At 41.3% G+C, this 23,049-nt stretch overlaps 1 protein-coding gene across 1 annotated transcript in view; it reads left to right on the top strand.

Annotated features, from left to right (window-relative positions):
• The first annotated feature begins 11,044 nt into the window (after window positions 1–11,044).
• LOC103527051 (cytochrome P450 7B1) overlaps window positions 11,045–23,049 on the top strand; it is a 122,741-nt gene continuing 110,736 nt past the window's right edge. The window contains exon 1 of the mRNA XM_030444431.1: window positions 11,045–11,236. Within this exon, the coding sequence (XP_030300291.1) occupies window positions 11,142–11,236 (95 nt within the window). The 5' untranslated portion in view covers window positions 11,045–11,141. The remainder of the gene's footprint in view (window positions 11,237–23,049) is intronic.

Here is a 23,049-nt window from a genome sequence, read left to right as displayed (position 1 = left end):
TGGACAACCTGTGCCAGTGTCTCACCAACCTCACAGTGAAGAATTGCTTCCTAATATCTAACCTATCACACAATGTTTGGTTGGAAAGGACCTCGAGGATCAGCTGGGCCAACCTTTCTAGGTAGGCACACAGTTTAGATGAGATGGTCCAGCATCATGTCAAGCTGAATTTTAACCTAAATCAACCCTCTTTCCCTTAAAGACATCACCCCTTGCCCTATTACTACACATCCTTGTAAAAAATCCCTCCCTGGCTTCCTGGTAGGCCCCTTCAGGCACTGGAAGGCTGCAATAAGGTCTACTCAGAGCCTTCTCCAGACTGAACAACCCCAACTCTCTCAGTCTGTCTTTGCAGGAGAGGTGACCAGCCCTCTGATCACCTTCTTGGCCCTCCTCTAGACTCATCCCAATAGGTTCACGTCTTTTGTGTGCTGGGAATCTGCATCACTCTACTCTTAGAGTGTGGCTGCTGTTTTGTGAATACATAGAAGACCTCAGCCTTGAGGGCCACTGATCTAGCTTCTTTCAAAAGCACAATGCTTAGAACCTGTCAAATGGACCAAACCCGAAGATTTAAGGTGGAGCTGAGGCACCCAGCCCCCAGGATGAAGCAGATACAACCTGTTGGAGCCAGAATATGGGTACATTGGACTCCCATGCTTAAAGCTAAATATGAGTACAAAACCTTTCCAGATGAAGGGACAAATGTTTAGCAGGATCAGACATTTCCAAACATAATCATCAGGGATTATACTTCAGCAAGATAAGGGGGTGGATACTATTAGGGAAATAACAACTATGTCCATATATTCAATACTAATTATTACACTGAAATTGGGTGCTTGGGAAGGACTGTACATTTTAATTATTCCATGCAGATGCAAAACATCCTTCATAATTAGGAGACTTATCCTTTACACAAATCATTCTCTAAGCAACTTCTGCAAAGACCTTGTAGCTGACACTGCTGCCTTTGATGTGAACTACTCTCTAGAAAAAAAAAAACAAACAACATAGAAGGCTACTTGTGATGTCCACTATGATGATACCTGTGATACCTGATTTTCAGATCTCTGAATGAATGACCTGATTGTTGCCTCGTTCCATTTGCTGTCATTTAGAGCAGGGATATTAGTCAGGAGATGGAAAAGTTACTTTGCAAACACTTTAAATGTAATTCCTTATTTTCATATTTGCAATAACTAACATTACCTGTTAAAAAGTGAATTAGTGAGTACCACAGTTACTCATGTTTTCTGGGTGCACTGTGGTTTTTTTCTCCAGATAGTGCCAGAATACAAGCAGCACACTTGAAACTCACTGTTCTGCACTGCCAATCAATCTCAGTGCAAAATGCCTTTACTGTCAGTTAAAATTCCTTTTAAAATAAAAGTAAATCATGACATTTGAATTTTATTTACTAATTTTTCACTAGTTCCCTGAGTTTTTGATTAGAACACTCTGTGGAGGGTATATAACTTAGTAGTGGAGAAAATATCTCCCGAATATTTGACTTTCTGCAGACTTTTAAGAACAAAATTTTAAGATTTAGAAAAGAAAAAACCTTATAAATTCTGCACATTTTACTGCTTTCAAAGTTGTTGAGACACACACTTGTAAAGGTATCAATTTTATTTAATAGATGATACAATAATATGCCATCTTCCAGCAGATGACTAATTATACTATTAAATTTTTCTGCTTCACAAAGATTTCCCTTGGCTTTGGTAGGAGTTCTAAATGTGAAAGACTTATGGGTTTGATGTTGTTTTCAGAGCTAAAATAGTATCTTTTATATGTGCAAAATTTCCAACAGATGCTCTTCTCTATATCATTGAACTTTCCAAGTAGGGTCTCAGTTGAAGTTCAATAAGACTGCTCAGACTTTTAAAGCTAAGCATGTGCTTAAATGATATGCTGGATGAAGAATATTTTTTTCTAAAATATATATAATAAAAAGCATAACTTAAGGTTTTATGCAATTAAATGACTGATGGGGATACTTAAGCAAGTAACCCGATATAAAGAGGATTCTTTAAGCAAGCAAATTTTTACTCTCCTCTGAATTCCAAGCACTGGGTTACAAATCTAAATGCAAACCAAAGTAAACTTTAATTTTGAGAGAAGATCAAGAAGTACAAAATTTGGTACCACTTATTAGGTACTTCTTTTACTTTTTTTAGTAACATTTTTGTAATGAATAAAGAATTCAACATAAAATGGTTGTGCTATGGTTATGTTTTTAACCAGCCTATGCCATGTAATATAAAATTGAGACAACAGAGAATTCTATAAGGTATTACAAGAAAAACAATAGGAAAGACTTGTTTTTCAATTAAATGGGACTTATTTCCAAAATAATGAAGGAAATATGCTCATTTATATGCTGAATATATACAAGTTTAAAATTTACAGTGGCCTGTTGAATACATACATCACCATTTAGTGCTTGTGAATATAATATAAGAGCATAATGGATGTTGCTATGACACATCTTTGAAGTTGATGCAACCAGTTACTGACCTTCACAAGTTCTCCTACAAACGTTGAGGCACTGATGCTTCTGTATGGAGCAACAGGAATGAAAATAAGCCACAGCTTAGAACACATCTCATCCAGAATCAGAAACTGGGGAAACGTGGCATGAGGGCACCATTAGATAGAAATACCTGTGCAATTCTGGACTCAGAAGCCACCTGGGATGTGCAAAACAGAAATAAGTGGAATCACCAAGCAGAAACCAAAAGTAGGGAGCAGTGGACCTGGCAGAAGAAAAAAGTAATAGGTAGAAGAAGGCTTGGAAACACACAATTTTAGTCCAAGATGAAAATCGGCTTTTGTTCTCTGTAGAGGAATGGAGCTGCAACAAGGATAGGTCTGATTCCACCCACCAGTAATTTTTCGTCACAGAAGAAAAAAAAAATCACAAGATAATTAATGTTTTTCAAGGTCAAAAATTATTTTCATTGTAGAAATACTTGATTTCTGGTTTAGGAGTTTCTTGATGTCTTCTCAGATAATTTTAATTTTCATTAAAATGTGTATAAATCCTCAAACCCAAATTACATTCCCCCCACTGCAGTTTTTAACCAAAGCTTAAGTACTGGGCCAGAAGCATGCTTACACAGAACATTTTTCAAAACAAAACATTTTTCAAAGACAAAGCCTCTTAAGTGCAGCCATTTTTATCTGACTTCAGAAAGTCCGTGTTATCAGAGCAGAAGATGCAGAGCCAGTCAGAATAACTTTCAAGCTCAAAAAACACCACTTAATTTCAGCTACAGCAGAAGTGAGGAGCCTCTCTGGAACCTCCCAAGGCCAGGTTGGATGGGGCGTTGAGCAACCTGATCTAGTGGGAGGTGTTCCTGTCCATGCAGAGAGGTTGGAACGAGAAGATCTTCAAGGTCCCTCCCTTCTAACCCCAGCCATTCTATGATTCTATGTTCTCTCCTACTTTGAAAGCCCAGTGCTTGAATTCACAGGACTGCATCTACTTCTCTATTCCTGTGTCTTCGTAGTGGCATCAGCTTGACTGTGGAGATGATACCCAGGAAAATATCACCTTGCTTCTCATACATTGACCAACACTGGATGTCAGCTGGAGTACATGTTCAGAGGGGAACTCCACCACCTTCTAATAAGAACTTGCACATGGCCTCAGTTTCAACTTAGCCAGTGACAACCCTGGAAGGTAACTGTGGGCATATGCTGGATGCATACATATTTCCCTCTTCCCTTTTTAAAAGATCTGTGCTTGCTCCACTCTTTACTTACAAAGAAATAAAATAACTTCTGAGGTTTGATTTTAGAGCTGTCCGAGCTTAGTCTCTTCCTCCCAGTGGAAGATTTAATGGAGCAGAAGTATCTATTTAGGATGGAGTCCAAAGTACAGACTGTACCCCACGCCCTGCCCAATCCTTTAATTAAAACACCTTCCATAGGTGTGCCCCATGCACAGAAAGGCAACATTTAGTAACCCAGCAGCTTTGGGACAACCTCAGACTGTGATGGATTTGCAGCACAAGATTAAGATCAGCTGACTGGTCTATGATGGGCCATCAGTGTCTGCCCCAGCCTTGCCATGACATCTCTGGGGCAAGAACATACATGCTCTGGTGAACAAGCTGAACAAGTGTTGCTCATTAAATTACAAGGGATTAGTTCAGATTTAGTTTACTTTAATATGGGCAACCGAAAACAGATGATCAGGAGCTGATTCATGGGCAAAGCAAATGTCTCCACCTCAAGAGTAGGAGCATGTGTCACACACAGGTGGAAGAGAACAGCTCCAGTTTATGATCTGCTGGTGCACTGCTGCAACACACTAGACTTTGAGATTCGAAACACTTCAGTATGGGCTTTAAAGCAAGGGAGTCCCATGGAGAAGTAACAGTAAAGGCAAAAAACCCAGAGACTAATGTAAAAGAAAAAAGCAACATGCAGGTCATCTTGAGATACAGATTGATTCAGTTTTTTAAAAGTCTTTAATAATAACTGCTAAGGAGTCCTGAGTACCTTTGACCTCAGTGATTGCAAGGTAACTCTGAACTAAGCCAGCTTTTGGACTCCCCATACATTGAATTTACTGTGCTATGAAATCTCGTTACCTGCATTTCTTTGTAGCATGAAATCCAAGGCATGCATTAGGAACTTGTGTGTATCTCCACTTTTTGACATAAAATGTTATATTAGTTGATGATTAGTCTGTGTTTCATTGCTAATTAACTTCCATACATGCATTTACTCTTAGCATTCTTTTTTAATTTTTTTTTTCTGCACTTTCTGTTCAGCACTCACCATGTTCAGCTCAACCTTGTCTACTCGTGCCAAGACAATTCTCAAGTTGTTTAGTATATTACTGATTTTATTTCACTTTAGCAGGTCTAGTTTCCTTTTTCAATATTTTCCTCTAATTTTTAAATATATCTGCCATATGTATCTGCCCTGTCTTGCAAGATTTGGCATTCCTGACAGAAATGCTTCATCATTTTAGGATAGTACCCCAGCTAGTGATTTTCTTTGGATTGTGATAATGTATTTCCTGTATTTCCCTATGTAGGGTTTCAGAAATGTCTGTGGGTAGGCTCCCAGTTGCATTGAAGCTAACAGTATTATCATCCTTTATGACAAACCTGTTTTGGTTTTACTTTCTCCCTTTCCACTGCTTTTACTGGCTAACCATTTGGCACATATAATATTCTTACATCACAATCTATTAATAATATAATTTGCTAATTGTTTTTGGATTTTTAATCTGCAATCATCAATGATTCATTGTTTCCTTGAGTAACTGTGTACTTGTAAGACTTTCTCTTGAACTGTTGCTGATTCATCCTTACAAAGGACAGGACTGTGAGAGCTAAATTTTTTACACTTCCTCTCTCCTCTCCTCTCCTCTCCTCTCCTCTCCTCTCCTCTCCTCTCCTCTCCTCTCCTCTCCTCTCCTCTCCTCTCCTCTCCTCTCTTTCCTTAGCTCTCTTCCAGTTCATGCTGTAGCTATGTGCAGTACTCCAGAGAAATGAAAACTGTCCAGATGTTGTTTATATACATACACCTGCCAGTTAATGAGTTAATACACAGTATTTGTTTTTATAGTAGTACAAACACTCCTCAGTTGCCCCAAATATTTGTCACTAGCAAAGACTGCACTATTCCCAAGGCAAGGAAAATTGAATTATAGCACTGAAAAGTAAAAAGGATAGTTTCAGTGTTACAAAGTCTAAAATTGTACTAGTAAGCACTAGAATTGAAAGCCTAGAATTGTAGGCCTTTAATGAGGGCAAGTATGATATAGTAACATTTATTTTTCATTATAAATTTCACAACTTATGTCCACATAATCCTGTGCAGGGAGTAGAGCATTCTTTGAAATTTTGTGATGATATTCAGGCATACAGCTGCATACCTTACTATACTGTTAAATCAGGCTCAAGCTTTCAAGTTAAGCCTGGAGAAAATGAAGGACCATCAGATTATGAATCTTCAAGCAGTGCCACGGTGTATGACTCACCACAGAAAAAGGTGGAATATAACTCTCAGGGAGAGGCTTTAGTTAACTTTGTCAGGAGAACTGCTGTTCTTGCAGTCCCCTTCTTGTCTCACCAACTTTCCAGCTGCCAGAAGAAAGAAGCAGGACCCCAACAGCCTTTTTGTCTGCATAATCTAGATTTAGCTTAAAAACTCATTCCTAAATTAATTCCTTATATCCATGCATATAGAATAAAATTTTCTCATTAAAAAGTCAGAGTGAAAATGTGAAAGGTCTCCCATGTGGCACCATTTGAGCACTTCTGAGCCCCACCAGGGCTGAAAGACCCTTTTATTTAACTTTCACCATAGGATGCCTCATGTTCCCACAGTCCACATCACAGACTGCCAACCCATTTCCTTGAACAAGCTAATGAGTGTATGACTTCAGGATTAATTGAATCAGTGGCTAATCTGGTGGCATGTTATTCCTTCTTCACCTTCAGTGAGTGAGTTTTCTGCCAGATTAAGAACTAACTGATTCTCACTGTGGCCACTTGATCATTATATAAAACAACAGGAAAACAACAAGATTACATGACTTGTGTCACAGATGGCAGTAAGGGGAAACAATACCATGTGTTATGAGGCTTTTTGCAGCTGTACCATCTTAGACAATGCAAAACTACAACAAGGAAGATGAAGCCTATTCTGTTAGTCCCTTCTTTTCTTGATCCTCTTTTGGCCATCATCCCTTTTATGCTTTCCCAGGGTCAATTTTTGACCCACATCGCTTCCTTCTTCCCTGCTGAGACCCAGCCTGCAAGCCTGAGGAACCATCTTAGTGGTTTTGACCTCAGCCATCTTGTCTTCTCTTCCATACTGTCATTCCTACTCATTTCCATTTCCACCTCTCTTGGATTTCACCTTTAAATTACAGAATCACTAAGGTTGTAAAAAAACTCTAATATAGTCCTAAAGATTGAGACAAATCACAATCCCAAATCTTCATCTCTACACTGAGACAATGTAAATTCTCTCACTGCTCCTCAACCCTCTTACTCTCTTCTCTGCTTTTCCTTTGGTTCTCAGATTACATCCTGCTCATTCACCCCCAGTTTACACTTATCTGTTCCAAATTCTCTTTCCTGTTTCCCTCCTTGGCTCCCATTCATGATCCCTTGGCTTATTCAGTTCTGCATCTCCACCAGACAACCCCATCACCCCTACTCCTGCAGACCTCTCACCTTTTTTTTTCCCTGACATGGTGAGTCCCATGTGTTGGTGCATGTAACAGGCCTGTGTTTGGCATGTCAGTCCATACAATAGTGGGAAGTGGGACTACAACATCTGAAGTGCAGGGACAGGTGAGTGGGACTTGTTGCCCCTCTCAGCATGGGGTCCTGTCCAGAGCTCAGGCCGACTGGCTGTGATTGACACAGGAGGTCAAAGGAGAGAGGCTGCAGCACTGTGTTACAAAAGCATTAAGTGCAGATTGATCTGTTCCCAAAGGAGAGAACACAAAGTGAGAATCAAATGTATTAGTCTTAAATCCAGTGAATGAGATTTGAGAGGTCTGTAGCCTTTTCGTCCTACGCTTAAATCACGGCACTTCCCTTTGCCTGTATTCCAGCAGGAAGGGAGACAGGGAGCAGTGAACAAAAAGGCTTTTAGTTTCATTGCCCTGAATTCAGCCTGATCTCTATTAGCTCAGACCTTCACTTCCAGAGAAAACAGCTGCTGAGCTGAGAGCTGGAAGCAGACCCAGTTCCAGTGGCATCTTCATGGAATTAAGCTTCAAAGGTCCAGCGGGTCACTCGAGTGTACAAAACCTCTCTTCTTGTGAGGCTTAAGACCTAAATACATTTGGACAGATTATCTTTGACGCAGAGGTTAATTTGTTGACCCCATTTCAAAGTCTGATGCCATTGCCATTTCTCAAAGTGCTAGTACAGGTATTTTTCTTTAGCATTGCTCAGAAAAAATACATAGCCATGTTTTGGTTGAAATACTTAATGTGCACTTAAACTGAGGGCAAGAATGGACTTGCAGTATTGCAGCTGCAGTGGTAACAGCAGAGCAAAGCTATAGGCTCATGAAAAATAGCCTGAGTAGAGCTGGGCAACCAGGAAAATAAGCCTTGCTCCTGTTGTCGCTTGTAATGCATATCTCAGTGGTGCTTCAGTGATGGAGAATCTGCTCTTATCTAAGTGTGAGAGTTTAAATCTTTGTGAATAAGAAAGCTACCCAGCAGAACAGGCATTTGTCCATGTGCTGCATATAGCAGAATCACACTGTGATGTGTAACATACAGTACAGATTGCAGTATATACTGTTCGAAGTTTATTTTGAGTCTTCTGCATTTTCATAAGACAAAAAAATATGATCTATATCATCTTACAACATTGGCAGTATGAAACATACACACAGTATGCATTTTGAACTGTAGCATATGTACAGAATGTTCAGAATTTAAACAGGGGAAATGTAACTGAGCATCTATCTATCTATTTAGACTTACTACCAGGTTATTAGGAACCCCTCTGAAATCTTTGCTGTATTTCAACTGAAAAGCCTTCCTGCATATCTGCAAAATGCCTTCACCTCTCTCCAGGACGTAGTTGTTTCTTGCAGCTTTCTATGCTTAGGAATTGCACTTGAAGATATTTGACAAAGAGCCAATACTGCTGTAACTGGACAACAGGGATGACACCCCACCAGTAAGGAGAACTGGACACAGTTGCATCCAGCTGGAGAGTAACATTAGCCTTCCACAACTCCAACACCATTTGCCTGCATTCTTTCTTCCCACTTACGCCCAGGCTGCAGTGAGAGCTCCATAAAGATCACATCAGCTTTAAACTGAAAATCTCTCCAGCTCTTAAAAGAGTACTTTTTCCAACATGAGACCGTATCACTACAACCTTGCTCCTCCTGAAAATTAATTAAATTTCCTTTTTCTGCTGCTACAGCTATGTTTAAGGGGAGTGTTCAGCCTCACCTTCTTTCCCCAGTTAGCTCAGATGCAAATGTGTACAGAAATATCTATCGTAATTTTAACTGTGTACATTATGTGGAAATACTGTGGTAGTTCATACTATATATGACATCAAACTTTAACAGGTTTGGGCTAACTCTCTGAGATTCTTTCACTTGCTGAGGGGTTATTATTCTGTCCTCTTGGGCTTTTCAAAGGGTGGGCACAGAAGAGTACACAGCACTTTTAGGGTATCTAGGCCCTTTCCGGTTGCATTCTCTGTGTTTTAAATAACACCATCTTGCTCTTGGTGTGGTGGAGTTTGGTGTGTGGTGGTGTGTTTTTTCATCTACAATTGATCTGAGACAGTAACAACAGTGTAAATTAAAAAATGTTGTAGTTGTAACACTCTTCATGCCCTCTGCCAGAGCTAGTGATCTTCTCAAGATTTTGATATTTTGCATTGGGATAAGGGATCACTCTACCTATCATAGCTAGTTAATTGTATGCAAGCACTTTTTTCTCAGTATACTGAAGTGAAACACTAAATTTTCACAGCAGAGGTCTCTTATAAAATGAGTAATACTCATACACATATATTGTGTAATGTCTTAAAGTGCAATGCTTCTCAGTTCTGAATTAAGTACTTTTCCAAGAATTATCAGGATTAGCAGATACGAAAGCCTTTGGGATTCCAAGCTGAGGATTTCAAATACAGTTCCTGCAAAAAGCATGAGGGAGCTATGAGTAAAACAATAGCTTCTCTTATAGTTTCTCTCAGTGCATTGTATTGCACAATAAGGGTGTCTGATTTTTTTATCTCAGGAGGGACAGCAGTAGTGGCGAGATTCAGAGACACATCAGTGTGAGACAGATCCATTAGATATTCTCTGATGGCATTTTTAATATTTAACTGAAATTAACAGTCAAGTTTCAGGAATGAGATGCACAGCACTGCCAACTGCAAGCCCTCAGATGTGAGTAAGGCCTCTAAAATGATGAAATCTGCTAATGTCAGGAGCATTTTCTAGATAACTGGCTTTTTTATCTGCTAAAATACATTTGAGTCCCTACAATTCAGAAAAAAAAACCCCAACCAAGCATAGCAATCCAGAAAAGTGAGTGTTGTACAACTTGTTTTCAAGGTGAAAGGAATATATAAACCATTAAATAGTGTGAAATATACAATTTGTAATACTGCATGAATGGAATACTTGCATGTAATACTGCAAGAATGAGTAAAGTACCTGAACTTTCTGTCTTGTCAGCCTTTAAACAAACTGCAAGTCCATAAACTCTGGTATCTTACTCCATCTTTTACTGTAAATTTTATTAAACGGTATCTAACATCACAGTAGTGTTTCTGTTTGTACCTTAGAACTTTGCCAACCCCCTGCCCTGCCAGCCGGTACCAAACTCTCCGGACTTCTGCCCCACTCCATCCCAACCCCGTCTGCTCAATCTTTGGTTGCTCGCCTCCTCTTCTCGTCCCGCTCTGCAACATGCCAGAAGAGCAGGCACACTGAGATTGGGAATAACAGGAGTGCTACCTCAATGGCATAGCAACAAGACTCAAACTTGACTGTTCATGTCTCGTTCATCCTGCCTCAAATTAAGTTTTAGGAAGCTGGGGAGGTGTTGTTCTTGCCTCTTAAGCAGGGGACACACATGGGGCCTTTGTAGCAAATCCCAGCAAAGACCAAAGGGCTGATGGGACCGCTTGCCTGCCCGATGGGGAGAGGCCACTCCGGCACCCGAGTCCGAGGGGGAACTGAGTTTCTCGCGGGGTGCGGGGAGAGCTGGAGGGGTTCGGAGAGCCAGGGCTGCTTTCCGGCGCGGCGGGTTTACCCCGAGGCCCCCGCCCCGGTCTCCGTCCTGGAACTTTTCCGCCGCACCGGTGCTTTTCCCCGCATGCCGAAAGTGGGGGCTTTCCCTCCGCTGCCGGGAGGCCGCGGGGGCGGGCGGGCACGACCCTCCCCGCACCGGGCTCTCCCCGGGGAGGAGCCGGCCGGGTCGCATCGGGCCCGCTCGCCAAGTCCAGCTCTGAGCAGCCAAACCCAGCCCCCTGGGCTCGGGGTGGGCGGGGAGGGCTGGCCGGCCGGGCGCCTCTCCTGTAGGGAGCGGGAGGACGGGCAAAACTTTGCTCCCCGGCGGTGGCGGAGAGGCACAAGCGGCCGCTGAGGCCAGGGCTGCCAGCATGGGCCCCGACGCTTTGCAGTTCGGTGCCTACAGCGGGGCGGCCGCCGCCGCCCTGCTCCTCTGGGCTGTGTGCGTGCTCTGCAGGAGGAAAAGGTACCGGGGCAGTGGGGGCGGCGGGGGTTGGGGGCGGCCGCCGCCGCATTCCTTCACGACCGCACCGGAGGAGCGGTTGCGAGGTTGCGGGGCAGGAGCCCCGCCGCCGGAGCCGCGCATTGGGCCGCGCTTCCCTCCGCCCGCCCCTCCCCGCCGGGAAGCCCTATCAGCGCCTGCCCCGGCGGGGCCCCGGGGGGTGGTGGCCGCGGCCCCCGGCCCCCCGCTGCGGTTGAGGCGAGCGAGGGGGCCGCGGGCCCTCGAGTGGCTGCTGTCTGGCGGGGCTCCCCCGCCTCATTGCTCCGCCGCGGCCAGAGGGGAGGGAGAGCCGGGGAGGTGCGGGGCTGGGGGCGGTGGCGGCTGCTCCTCTTCTGGCCGGCGGGCGAGGGGCTGCCGCTCACACGTGTGTGCTGGGGGAGGCTGTGCTGGCCTTCCGTGGGTGCGTGGGAGTGGAGTGCGTGCTCCAAAGCACCAAAAGGGTTTGTGAATGTAAGCGACCCACAAGGTTGCTAAACGCTGCGTGTGGTTTGTGCGCCGAGTGTCAGCCAAAGAACTTGAGGCACTTGACAGCCTGCCCGGTGAGCCCAGGGTACACCGGCCCTGTGCCCTGGGGGACAAATGCTGCTCCTGGGGTTGCAACATCGTCCCCCCAACGCCGCTGTCCCGTCTGATCAGCAGCCGAGGGTGGTGTTAGCAAAGCCCCTAGGACTCGGGTCGGGAACATTGCCGTGACTGAACGTGTTGCCATTAGTTACTTTCAACTTTACGATCTAAAGCTTCACAGAAGATACGCATTTTGGGACAACTTAACTAGAAGTTGGAGGTGGTTTTGGGGAAAGAAGCACTGTCTGGAACTATTCTCTCCGAACAGTACCTCTTTCTTTATGTGCTCACCTTTTCCAGGGTATTTTTCTCTTGCGTTGCCCGTACTTGATGCCCTTCAGTGTCTGTTCTGCAGCTGATGAATGAATCTGTGTAAAGGCATCGTGGAGGAGGAGTGAAGAAGGGGAGGGATCACTGTTCACTGTATTGTTTGCTTTTATAAAAAAAATAATGTAATAAACCATATAAAACAATAAGTTGATTCTAAATAATAACCAGCTACTTTTCCTAATAATTAAATTCTTTTTTTGGAAGGTGTAGACACCCAAATAAAATAAAATAAAAAAAATTAATTGCAGTACTAGCCTCTAAAAAAGGGTCAGAATGTGAGTCTGGCAGTTTTTGACCAATAAGCCTAACTTTGGGATCACTGTAGATAATTAATCAGATAACAGAAAACCTGTGAATATCCTTGTTTTGATCCCAGAAGTCATCTGGTCACTGACTGTAAGCAGAGATGGAGCATTTCCATTATGTCCATTTTCGAACTGTTATTAATATGGCTTGAATTAGCAAGCCCAATCAATCGCTTTCTGTGGAAGACATCCATCCCACTGTTTGAGTGGGGTGATCCCATAAGACATACTACTTAACAAAGTACCTTAGGATGCTTGTTTCATGTTTCAGCTCAGCTTACTGGATAGATAGCCACTGCTCAACTAGTCATTCCTCATTGTTCTCCTTACTGTTGCTTATCTGACCACCTGTAATCTGGAGCTGGGAGTAAAACCAGTAAAAACTGCATTTTTTTTTTTTTTTTTTTTTTTTTTTTGACAGGTTTAGTTTCCTGCAAGTTTAGCTCCCTAAAGGAGGTCTACTTAGAAAACAAAGGGAGACCAGTGAGGACATGGTCAGGACAAGTGGGATTGAGTGTCATTTTTGGGGTAGAAGCTGAATACAACAGCTTCTGTATGGTTTAGCCATATTATAAAACCATGCCTGTGATTACTAGAAATTCTGGTAGAACTGTAACAGGCAGAATTTTTGAAGATGGAAACAGACGGAGCGCTTGCTGTGAAGCTTTTATCTAGATGTGAGTCGTGTGGAAAAAGGATCAAAGAACCCATTTGGGGTTCATAACCCTTGTGGCAGAAGAGCTTTTAAAGTCAGTTCTTCAAAATTGTTGGGGCATCTGTGCTACAACAGAATGATAGATAGAGTAGCTGCAGCAAGAAGATACACTATTTTGCCATCAAACCCAAATGGTTCAATTAATAAATCACTTCTTTAAAAACTGGGCGGCTTCTCAGAGACATGTACAAAGCACCGGCGTGGAAGTCACTGGAGAGAAAAGTAGAAAATCCCATCTTTGTGTAGTAGAGCCCTCAGCATAAATTGCTGTTGTACAAGTGGTATCTTGCTCCAGTAAAATGTGCTATTATTATTTATTTTTTTATTTATAGTCTAAAGAAAGATAAGAAAATACGCATGGTCTTGTGACATACTGGCCAGCCTCCAATGACTAGACATACTCACCAGTCATTTCTGGTCTGCAGGAAGAAGAGCCAAGCTAGGGGTCCAGTGGACTAAAAAAATGAGGATAAGTTTTAGTTCATTCTCCTGAGATTTGGTGCATATTTGTGATCCCCCTTTCATATCTGACCCTTATCTGTTTATTCATCCCTGTGTGTCCTTCACGTGTTCTTTTTCTTCTTTCCCTTTCTTGTATCTGAATGTAACAAATCCAGCAGAAGGAGTGCTGCCCCCTTTCAGAAGTCCAGAAAAAAACATTTGGGAACCTGTTGACATAGGGGCTATTGGCAAATTACTGCGTGAATAAAGGGCAACATCAAGGTTGTACTCCTGATCATGGATCATTAATATTTGGACAGAAAAGTGAACGATTCTGGTTTTATCGAGCTTGCTTATGCTAGAATAAAATGTTGCTAGTTCACCTTTACAGGTGTTTTTAATAGAAATAAATATGTTGCCCTAATGTTGGTATGCTTGTACCAATGTGCAAGTTCTGTATAGGGGAGTTTTTGTGGTGTTTAACGTGCTAAGATAAACTTTACAAGAGTAATAAAATTTAACATCTTAACCACAACTATGTGTGGCTTCCATATCTGATAGCAATAGTGGTCATATGTATCTCTATATAAATGAAGAGCTTAAGTAAGTAAATGTACACTCCTGTGTTGTTTCCTCTCAGGCTGAGTGCTCATTGCTGGAGTAAAGATTTTATCAGAAAAGTTGTGTTGAAAAATTATTGTATTGACTTAGTCTGCCCTTGCCTTTTTCTGTAGTGCAGTGTCTGTCATCTGGGGTTATGAGGTTTCAGGATGAGTCTGGTGCAAGTTTTCTTGTTAAAGTAGTTACTCTTTGGAGACAGAAAAGAAAAGAAGAGGAATTTCCTTTTGTACAAATGTTTATCATTCGAGTGCTGGTGGCAGTAATAACACAAAGGAAACTAATTGGAGTCTTTGCCAGGTTTCGTATCACAGATGGTGTAGAAACAGTAGTAGAACAAAAGTTTCCTTAATCACAGAAAATTTTATTATGAGTTAAACTTCAATGTCAAATGAGGCTCAGTGCCTTCTGCATGCTACAGAAGGATCTCCCTCTTACTGGTTAATGAAGAAAAACCTATCTAGGCTGTTTGCTGGGGAATGTATTTTCTCCAGAGAGAGCTTCATTTTTGCCACTGCATGGAAGTATCTCCGCTGTGGCAAAACCTGATGACTTCCTATCCTGGAGATTGTACAGATTATCCTCTTTTGTCTTCATAAAGTGTGTAAGCCAACTCCAGCTTTATGGGCTTTTTGTTGTTTTCAAAATTTTTTCCACTGGCTGTGCACAGTCTTGTGAAGCAGGGGGTAAGACAGCAAATAAAGCCTACTCCTGATGTTCTTCCAGAGGGAATGCAGCCCAAGTCAGGGAAGTACCCTCAAGATGAACAGGGAGGTGTGGCAGTATTCAATTTTTTTTTTTTTTTGCTCAAACTGATGCTTATTTTTGGCTTTGGTCTTTATTGCATGTCCATTGTTGAAAGCTATCCCAAATTTTAACCATCAATTGTGGGGCAAGGTTGTGATGCTCTCCTGCTTCTCTCCTTGTGGGGCATATGCTGTGAATTACCAAGAAGAGGCTCAGGATGGCCATAAATTCCCCTCTGTCTTTGGGGAAGGGGACAGTGAAGAGAACTGGAACAAAGATGTTTTTCTTTCATATTTATCCATTGAAAATGGATTCCACTGTCCTGAGGTTTGCATCTCAAAAGTTTTTCAGGTAAGGGAGATACAGTCCCAACCTGGAAATAGTCATGAGAGTTTTATGTCTTCTTGGAAGGCATAACATGTATCCTATATGAGCCACACTGATGAAGGGGTTTGTAAAAATCATTCCCTATGCAGCTCTTCAGGTTACTAAGGTTGGTATTATAATTACTGTGAATGGGCATCAAAGCCAAAATTGCTTACGAGGAATGATAGAATATATGGCACATGTAACCTGTGGGGGTTTTACTGGATTAGAGGAATTCCCATGCTGGGTTAGACAAGCCACGTACATTATAATGTATTGTTTCTGACCTGTTTCTAATGTGTCAGAATATGGTATTAAAAAAACCCTTAAAATAGTATAATTGTAGACTAAAGTCAACATTAGAAGACTTACTTGATAAATTTCTCAGAAAGGATTTTTCTATGGCCTGAGTTATGGATTTAAACCCTTGTTGCAGCACAGCATCTTTCATTTTTCTCTGTAAAATACCTCCAATCTATACAATAACATTAATCTAAAATATTGTTGCCAAAAAATTGCTCTCTTGAAACCAGATAGATATTGGTGAAGAGAATATAGATTTCATCTTTGCCTTCAAGAACGTTTTATCCTTCTCTGTGACAAGCTGTGAGCTTGCTAACAGCTCTCTTACCAAGCGAATTGTAGTTCACAAGATGTCATCAGCCTGTCTTTTTTACCACTTCTGCTAATTTAGGCAATATGTTAAGGTAGTTTTCTGTTGGAAGGAACATCAGGAAGGACAGATAGAAGGATACCAGAAAAATCTAGCCTCTCCCTTCTTACCTTGGATTTCTACAGAGGGCTTTTTCTCCATCCTCTTGGTTGAAATCCTAGGGACTAGTCTATACATTTTCATGGCCTCATTTGGTTAAATGTCATAGTCCACTATTACTGCACTCTGAAGAGATGAGGACTGAAGACTGAAACCTAAGTTTCTGTTTAAGAAAGAAGAATAACAGGTTTTTTTCTTAAGTAGCCTTAAAAAACCTTTCTCATTACCACTTTTTGGTTTTCTGTCACCTACTCACTGTTGTGCCAAAATGTGGTGGAATCTTATTTCTCCACTTGCTTCTTCTGGTAAGAGCTTAGTGAAGGTTGAGTAAAACAAAGTAAGCAAAACCCTAGCTTCCTCAAGATGTACAAGAATCAGTTCACTGGTTTTTGTGTTCTCTTAAGGCATTAATAGACCCGTGGGGCCATTACATTGTGGGTGTTGCATGACAGTGTGTCTTGAGAGGTTTTTCTTAGTTCTTCTTCAGTGCTGCTTCATCCTTCTCATATGTAGTCTGGGTATCATGTACCCATCTTGGGTTATGCTTCCTACCAAGGCTTAGAAAATGACACTGAAGATGACACCTCTTTTAACAGATAGCAAACTTTTCCAATAATCTATGATTTGCAGTACTCTTTGCTTAAGGTACACTGCCACCTAGCAACAGTTTCCCTTCCCTCCCAGTTTTTTTTTTGACCTACTTTGTTGGGGGTTGTTCAGAGTTAGTTTGTACCTGATCTGGTCTTCATTAGCATCCAGAGCCCATCAGTAAATGCCATTCTGGTAAATGTGTGTCTGTGTGGGGTGGAGGTATTTTTAGTGGCAATAAGAACTGTTAGCTCCGGATTTCTCACTAAAAGACAATATTTTTTACTTTTACAGTGGTTTTTCCTTCCAGCATTTCTGTGAAAAATGACTGTAATCTTAATTAGTTTGGTTTTAACTAGAAATGCTTGGTATTGCTTTCTTCTCTTCATTATTCTTTAGAGGAAATACAATTAAAGGGCAAGACTTAGATGGAATTGCTTTAAACTTTTTTTAGTATTCCAGTCCAACATGAAGCATGGAATCCATCTAGAATACTGTACACAAATGCACACTGCTTACAGAAAATATTGAACCATTAATCCTGCTCCTCCTCCAAGCTGATAGCCCTAAAGGTATGAATGAGGAAAACCTAAGCAAATACAGATGGCTTCAAAACTCAGATTCCTGCTTACTCATAGGTTAAGGAGGAAAAATGCACACTAGTTGGCAAATTTTAGCTGAAACATGGCATACAAAGGCTGTGTGTGAAGGAAGACACAAAGGAGCAAATCTTAATCCTGGTATCCTCTTACAGGAGATGTTAGAAGCTGCTCCTGTAAGCATGATGATGATATTTGCCACCTGATGTGTTTTAATCATTGGTGATATAACTAGAGCTACATCATCAGGCAATGGCAGGACAGAAAGGAACTGCAAAACAGAGAGTTCCCTGGGCCTCCCACTCCCCCTGCAAGGAGTGACTTCAGTGTGATGTGGGCACTTGGATGCTTCCTAAGCTCTCAGTCTTACCTTCAGACTCTGCCTCAGTTTCCTTGCTATAAATTGGAGGTCAACATGGTTTGTTGATTTATGGGTAATACAGCTGAATGCTTCACAGGGCACTCAGAGAAGATTAAAAAAATACTTCTGTGGTATAACTACTCAGCATGTGCTGAGGAGCTGTTTGTTACCTGCCCTATCCCTGTCTCCTTTATGCTGACGTACAAATTCTAGTTACTGTTTTAAGCCAGAAATGCCATATTTTATTGCAATATTCAGCTAAGCTGTTGGATCATGTCAGTCACCTTAATGTTTTACTCAGTTATGAGAATTACAGTCCAATATAAAATCGTTTGGGATGTTTCAGTCAAGTATTTTGATTAAGAAGTTGAGCAGAATTTGTTTTGGTATAATAATATAACTGTTCTCAGTACTCCATCTAGTCACTTATTTAACTTAGTGCATAGTAATGGCAGGGAGTGGGGGAAATATAGAAGCTAAAAGAAACAGCATAAGTGCAATGTTAATACACTGTATGAAGCTAAGGAAAATCTCACAGTTAAGTTGGCAGTCTTTTTCTTTTTTATCCAAGTTTCATAGAGCTACTTGGTAGTGGAGCCAGGGTTGGATCTCATTTTCCCGACTTCCAGTTCTGTGCTTCAACTTGCTGCCTTTCCTTTCCAACATACTTACCATGTATGACATTATAGCTGTCTGGTAAACTAACTTTTTCAACCATGAGGCGGATTTTGAATTCTGATTTAAAACTTCAGCAGTGTTCCTTTTCTTTCCCCCTTGATTTACTGATCCTTCTACAAGATGCGTGTGGGTTTTTAGGCTAATATTCATTTGCACGCCTTCTGGGAGAACTTTGGCTGACTGAGAGTCCCATAAAACAAAAGTTTCCTCTTTACAAACCACATGGAGCTTGGCTGTAGATATTCAGTTCCTTTCTCCACAAACTGTTTTTAATGGTGCCAGATTCTTCTGTTTCTTCTCCTTGTTTGGCACATGTCAGGAAAAAAAATCTTGGCTCTTGCATAGAACATATCTTGTTTCCTCTTAACTGCTCGTTCTTTCTATTCGTAATTCAAATCAGCAGAAAAATGCTATGGTTGTGCTTCTTATGATTTAATCCTGTAGTTTCCTAAGCCATATTCTAATGTTCTTTAAAAAATGTTTCTCTGTCATACTGTAGGTCTAGTGGTAGGAGGTTCTAGCTGGATGCAGTGAATGTGCCTCTCTCGATTTGGAAGAGTGTTGCATGATGTCCTGAGAGAGTGGCCTGCTCAAGCCCTGTGGAGGCACACAAAGGGAGAACAGATGAGGAAAATGAAGCTAAAATGAAATGTTAAAGGAGTGTCCATTCCTCCCAGGGAGCTGTCAGAGAGCCTCTGCATGTTTCTCGTGTGTTACTCGTGTTGCTTGCTGACAGCCTCACTCAGCACCCATGCAGTTCTTATTTGTGTGAGTCAATCTCCTGCTGATGGCAAAGATGGGGTGCAGCACTGCTAAGTGTGGTCGCCTATCTGGTTTCTTGTGGTTCCCCAGAGAGATCAGCACACTGCTTACTGGCCTGATCTTTCCTCACCCCAGCTCCTTACTTTTTAGGAGGCCTCTCCCCAGATTTTTCCTAAGCTGTCATTACAAATTGTTATGTCACTGGCCTTGCCTAAGAAGTATTGAACAAAATGTGGTATTTTAGTGATATGTTGACAAAATTATCGTAGAAAATTTCCACCTTTTCATTACTTTTTAAAGTGATGTAGTGTTTATTAAAAAATGTGGTCTCATCAACACTGTGCAAGGCTGCAGAAGTTTTGCAATTATTGGCTGAGGGAGTAGTCACTTAAAAATAATAATAAAAAAAGCAACTGTATATTCCTTAACAAGAGGAACTAGTGCTGATGGAGAACTGATGGAGAATTAGTGACTAAAATGAAGTTCCTGAGAAGTCAGTATTTCAGTCTTTTTTGTACTCTCCCTTTGTGTGCATGCCAGCAGAAGGCATGGGTTTTCCCCTTTGTTGTGGTGTAGTACTGTGGCTTCTGAAGGCTTCAGAGAGATGGTCTCCAGCTTTCCAGTGGGACCCCATGGAAAATCAAAGTATTTTCAGATACTTTCATTTAATCTGCTTAACAAAAGCAAGATGCCTAGTGAAGGAAGGACAGTTGCTCTTGTCTCCTCAGAGAGAATTTGAGAGACTTCTACCACGGGTCAACTCAACTGATGCTGCCACGGTGTTTGGTCATTGTTTCCCTAGCAGGGAAATACTGCTCTTCAGTGCTGGCATGTGTTTTTTTTTTAGGTTACAATAACTTCTCATCAGAGCTTCTGGTGTTTGATAGATCAGAGCCATACTAATTCTCTCCAGCTAGTTTTTCAGCATGAGAAGCTCTGGGAGGTGCATTTGGGAAGTTTCTCTGAAAACAGCTCAAGCAGTGGACTGGTGACAAGGTGCAACTTTTTTCTTTCAGGTTTTCAGGAACTGATCTGTGATATTTACTCTTCTCATATTTATACTTAATTAGAAAAAACCTCTCTGGAAGATATGCTTATGTTTTGGTAGGTACCAGTATTTTTAAAATGTTTCCAATAGATTATATGTTTCTTCCTTATTGCCTTCAAAAACATGTGTTATTTTGTTGGATGGAATTTTTTTTCATGTTTTCTATAGAAGATTTTCAGATGTGTAGGTTACTTTTCAGCATAACTTTTTTGCTTAAATAGCAAATTTCCAAGCCCTACAGCTGAGGGTGAGGCATGTTGCCAGAGCCCACACTGCAGTGCTTCAATGCAATTCCTGTTTAAAAAGGAGCAGCTGTGTTGCTGTACCAGAAGTGAAAATGCCTCTCAGTTCAGGAGTCATCCAAGAACCAATTGTAAAACATGATGAACCCGCAGAACTGATGTTTGGGCAAGATGGGGGAGGAAGAATGAAAGTTCTGGGAGGGTGGGCTTGTAGGTGGTGCTCTTTTTAACCACAGATACAAGCCTGAAAGATTCTGATTCAACAGTAGTAGCACTTAGATGTCTGTATCCGATGTTAAATTAAGCTTACAGTGCATGACAGTACAGAAAAGATGTTTGGGCTTTTCAGTAACAGCTGCCATCAGAGCAAAAGTGAGGGACGGAGGTGGATATTCAGGCCCTGGAACAAGTGCAACAAGATGGATTCAGAACCTAGGCTCCTTCTGAGGACCAAATGAGGGAAATTTGCAGTTTGTGTTTCTAAGCAGCTTGCATGTAATATCCTTTGAAGCCAGGTTAAATTTTCTTTTGCTGCTAAGGAGCAATACAGGATTGTTCACAGCAGGACTGGAGAGGTTCCTCATGTGTGTCAGTGTTCAGTGGCTTGGGAAACAGCTGCTTGTGCAATGTCTGGTTTGTGGTTGAACAGACAGCAGAGTTTCTGGCATTGCTGCGTTAAGATACAAAAATGATAATTAAGCCTCAAAGAAATCTTGCATATGTGAATGAGTTAGAATTTTTTTTTTTTCTGTAAGCTGTTTAGTTTCTTGCATCTTATGTAGTGAAAATGCTTCTAGATCCTACTTAATACTACCACGTTACAAGTGAGGGGATTTTTTTCATAACCTGTGGACTTACTCAGATAGAACCACATCAGAAATAATAATTTCAGAGTCCTGCTGTTGTTAATACTTTAAAACAAAATAAACTGTGCATGCCTATCCTATTTGCTCTGCAGTGGTAAGCTAAAACAGACAATGCTGAGATCTTTTGGGCTCAAAAAAAAATTCAGTTTTCCTGGCTTTGTGGTCTGATCTGCAGAAATAGGACCTGCCTTCATGTTTTAGCCTTCCAGTCAGGCGTCAAATCAAGTGCAGTTGTGACCTGTCCAGTCTTATCTCCTGCATAGATTAGGCTATTGCAGTGTCTCCTGCATCAACTACATTATATTGTGGTTGAACACAATCATACTTGAAATTGTTCATGGAAGGATGTCTTGCCTTTGGTTTATTTTTTCCTTTGAGTGATGAGTAGTCCAGTGATTATCCCTTAGGTCATTCTTGCCATTGTGTTCTTTGCTTTAAGAAAGTGGAAGGAATTAAGTCTCTTTAGTGGTTGTGTATGTCCTTTAAAATATTTGAAAAATTTAATGAAGAAATGATAAAAGCCTAAGATTACATTCAAAAGTAAAACACGAGACCATCACTTGTTTGAAGTTGAAAATAAACCCCTGCTAAAAAGTGCTGGCAAGCTCAGCTGACATCTTTGATTGTGCTTTGGTTAGTATGGACTGAAGCAACTTGGTGTCTTTCCTACTGGTGTTCCATAGTCTCTGCATTGTGTGCTTGCTTGCTTGTTTTGGGAAAAAGGAGAAGAGCAGCCAGTGTTTTTAACCAAGGCCATAAAAAACAGAGATAGTTCAGATGGGACGAGATGAACCAATGCTTAATTTTTTAGACATTAAGTTTTAGCCATTGATTTTTAGACATTGACTTTTAGACATTAAAAAAACCCCAATTGACTTTTTTTGCTTGTTTTGCACTTTTTTGGTGTATCTTGTTATTGGTAATACCTCTGAGACTATATGTGTGATCTCATGCCTCCTTACTGTATTCCAGCAGTTCTAGAGATTCACATGCACTGTATACAATAGAACTATGATGGGATGAGGCAACTTAACCTGTAGTGTGAAAGTTCATTTCATCAAAATGAAAGCCCAGTAAGACTTCTCGTTTTTCAGTACAAATTTTTTTCAGTACAAATAAAATGTCCTGATTTGGAAAGTCCAGATGGTTTCTCTCATCTGACCATGTGAAAAGAAACCAAAACAAACCCAGTAGGCTTATAGTTGTAACTTTGTAGGTAATTGGTTGTGTGAGGAATGTCCAGGAGAGGTATGGTTTTGATCCCTCAGTCATTGAATTGAAGACTTCACATTGGGCAGGGTTTTTGGTGAAAGACTTAAGCACCGGAGATAGCAGGAAGGTGGAAATCCTCTTGTGTGCTATGGTGACAGTGACTTTCCAAGTGAAGGTCAGATGCCCTCAGCTTTCCATACAGAAAAAGAACATTGCCATCCCCTGTAGCCTTTCTCCCCAGACAGGACCCAAGGCTCTGGAAGACAAAATCCCTGCTTCTAACACATATGACCATTTCTACCTCTGGCATCTTATTTAGTCCCAAGCACTCCAGTCAGATACAACTACAGATTGAGCTGTGCTGCATCAAGTGCTGCTTCTTTGATAGCAAGTATCAAATCATGTCCTTAAAGACTGCAAAACAGTAGAAAGTCTTTCCTGCTCATGACAGTCAGTTTCTCAAGAATTTCTAAAGATTGTGGAAGGGTCAGATCAGTTAATTGTCTGCTAAAGTATGAGTTTTTCTGCAAGTCAGTACAGAATACGGGCATCTCTTTGATTTT

Source organism: Calypte anna, chromosome 2 (assembly GCF_003957555.1).
Source record: "Calypte anna isolate BGI_N300 chromosome 2, bCalAnn1_v1.p, whole genome shotgun sequence".
Taxonomy (NCBI): Eukaryota; Metazoa; Chordata; class Aves; order Apodiformes; family Trochilidae; genus Calypte; species Calypte anna.
The sequence above is the reverse complement of the archived record's forward strand: the minus strand, read 5'-3'. Positions and strand labels throughout refer to the sequence as shown.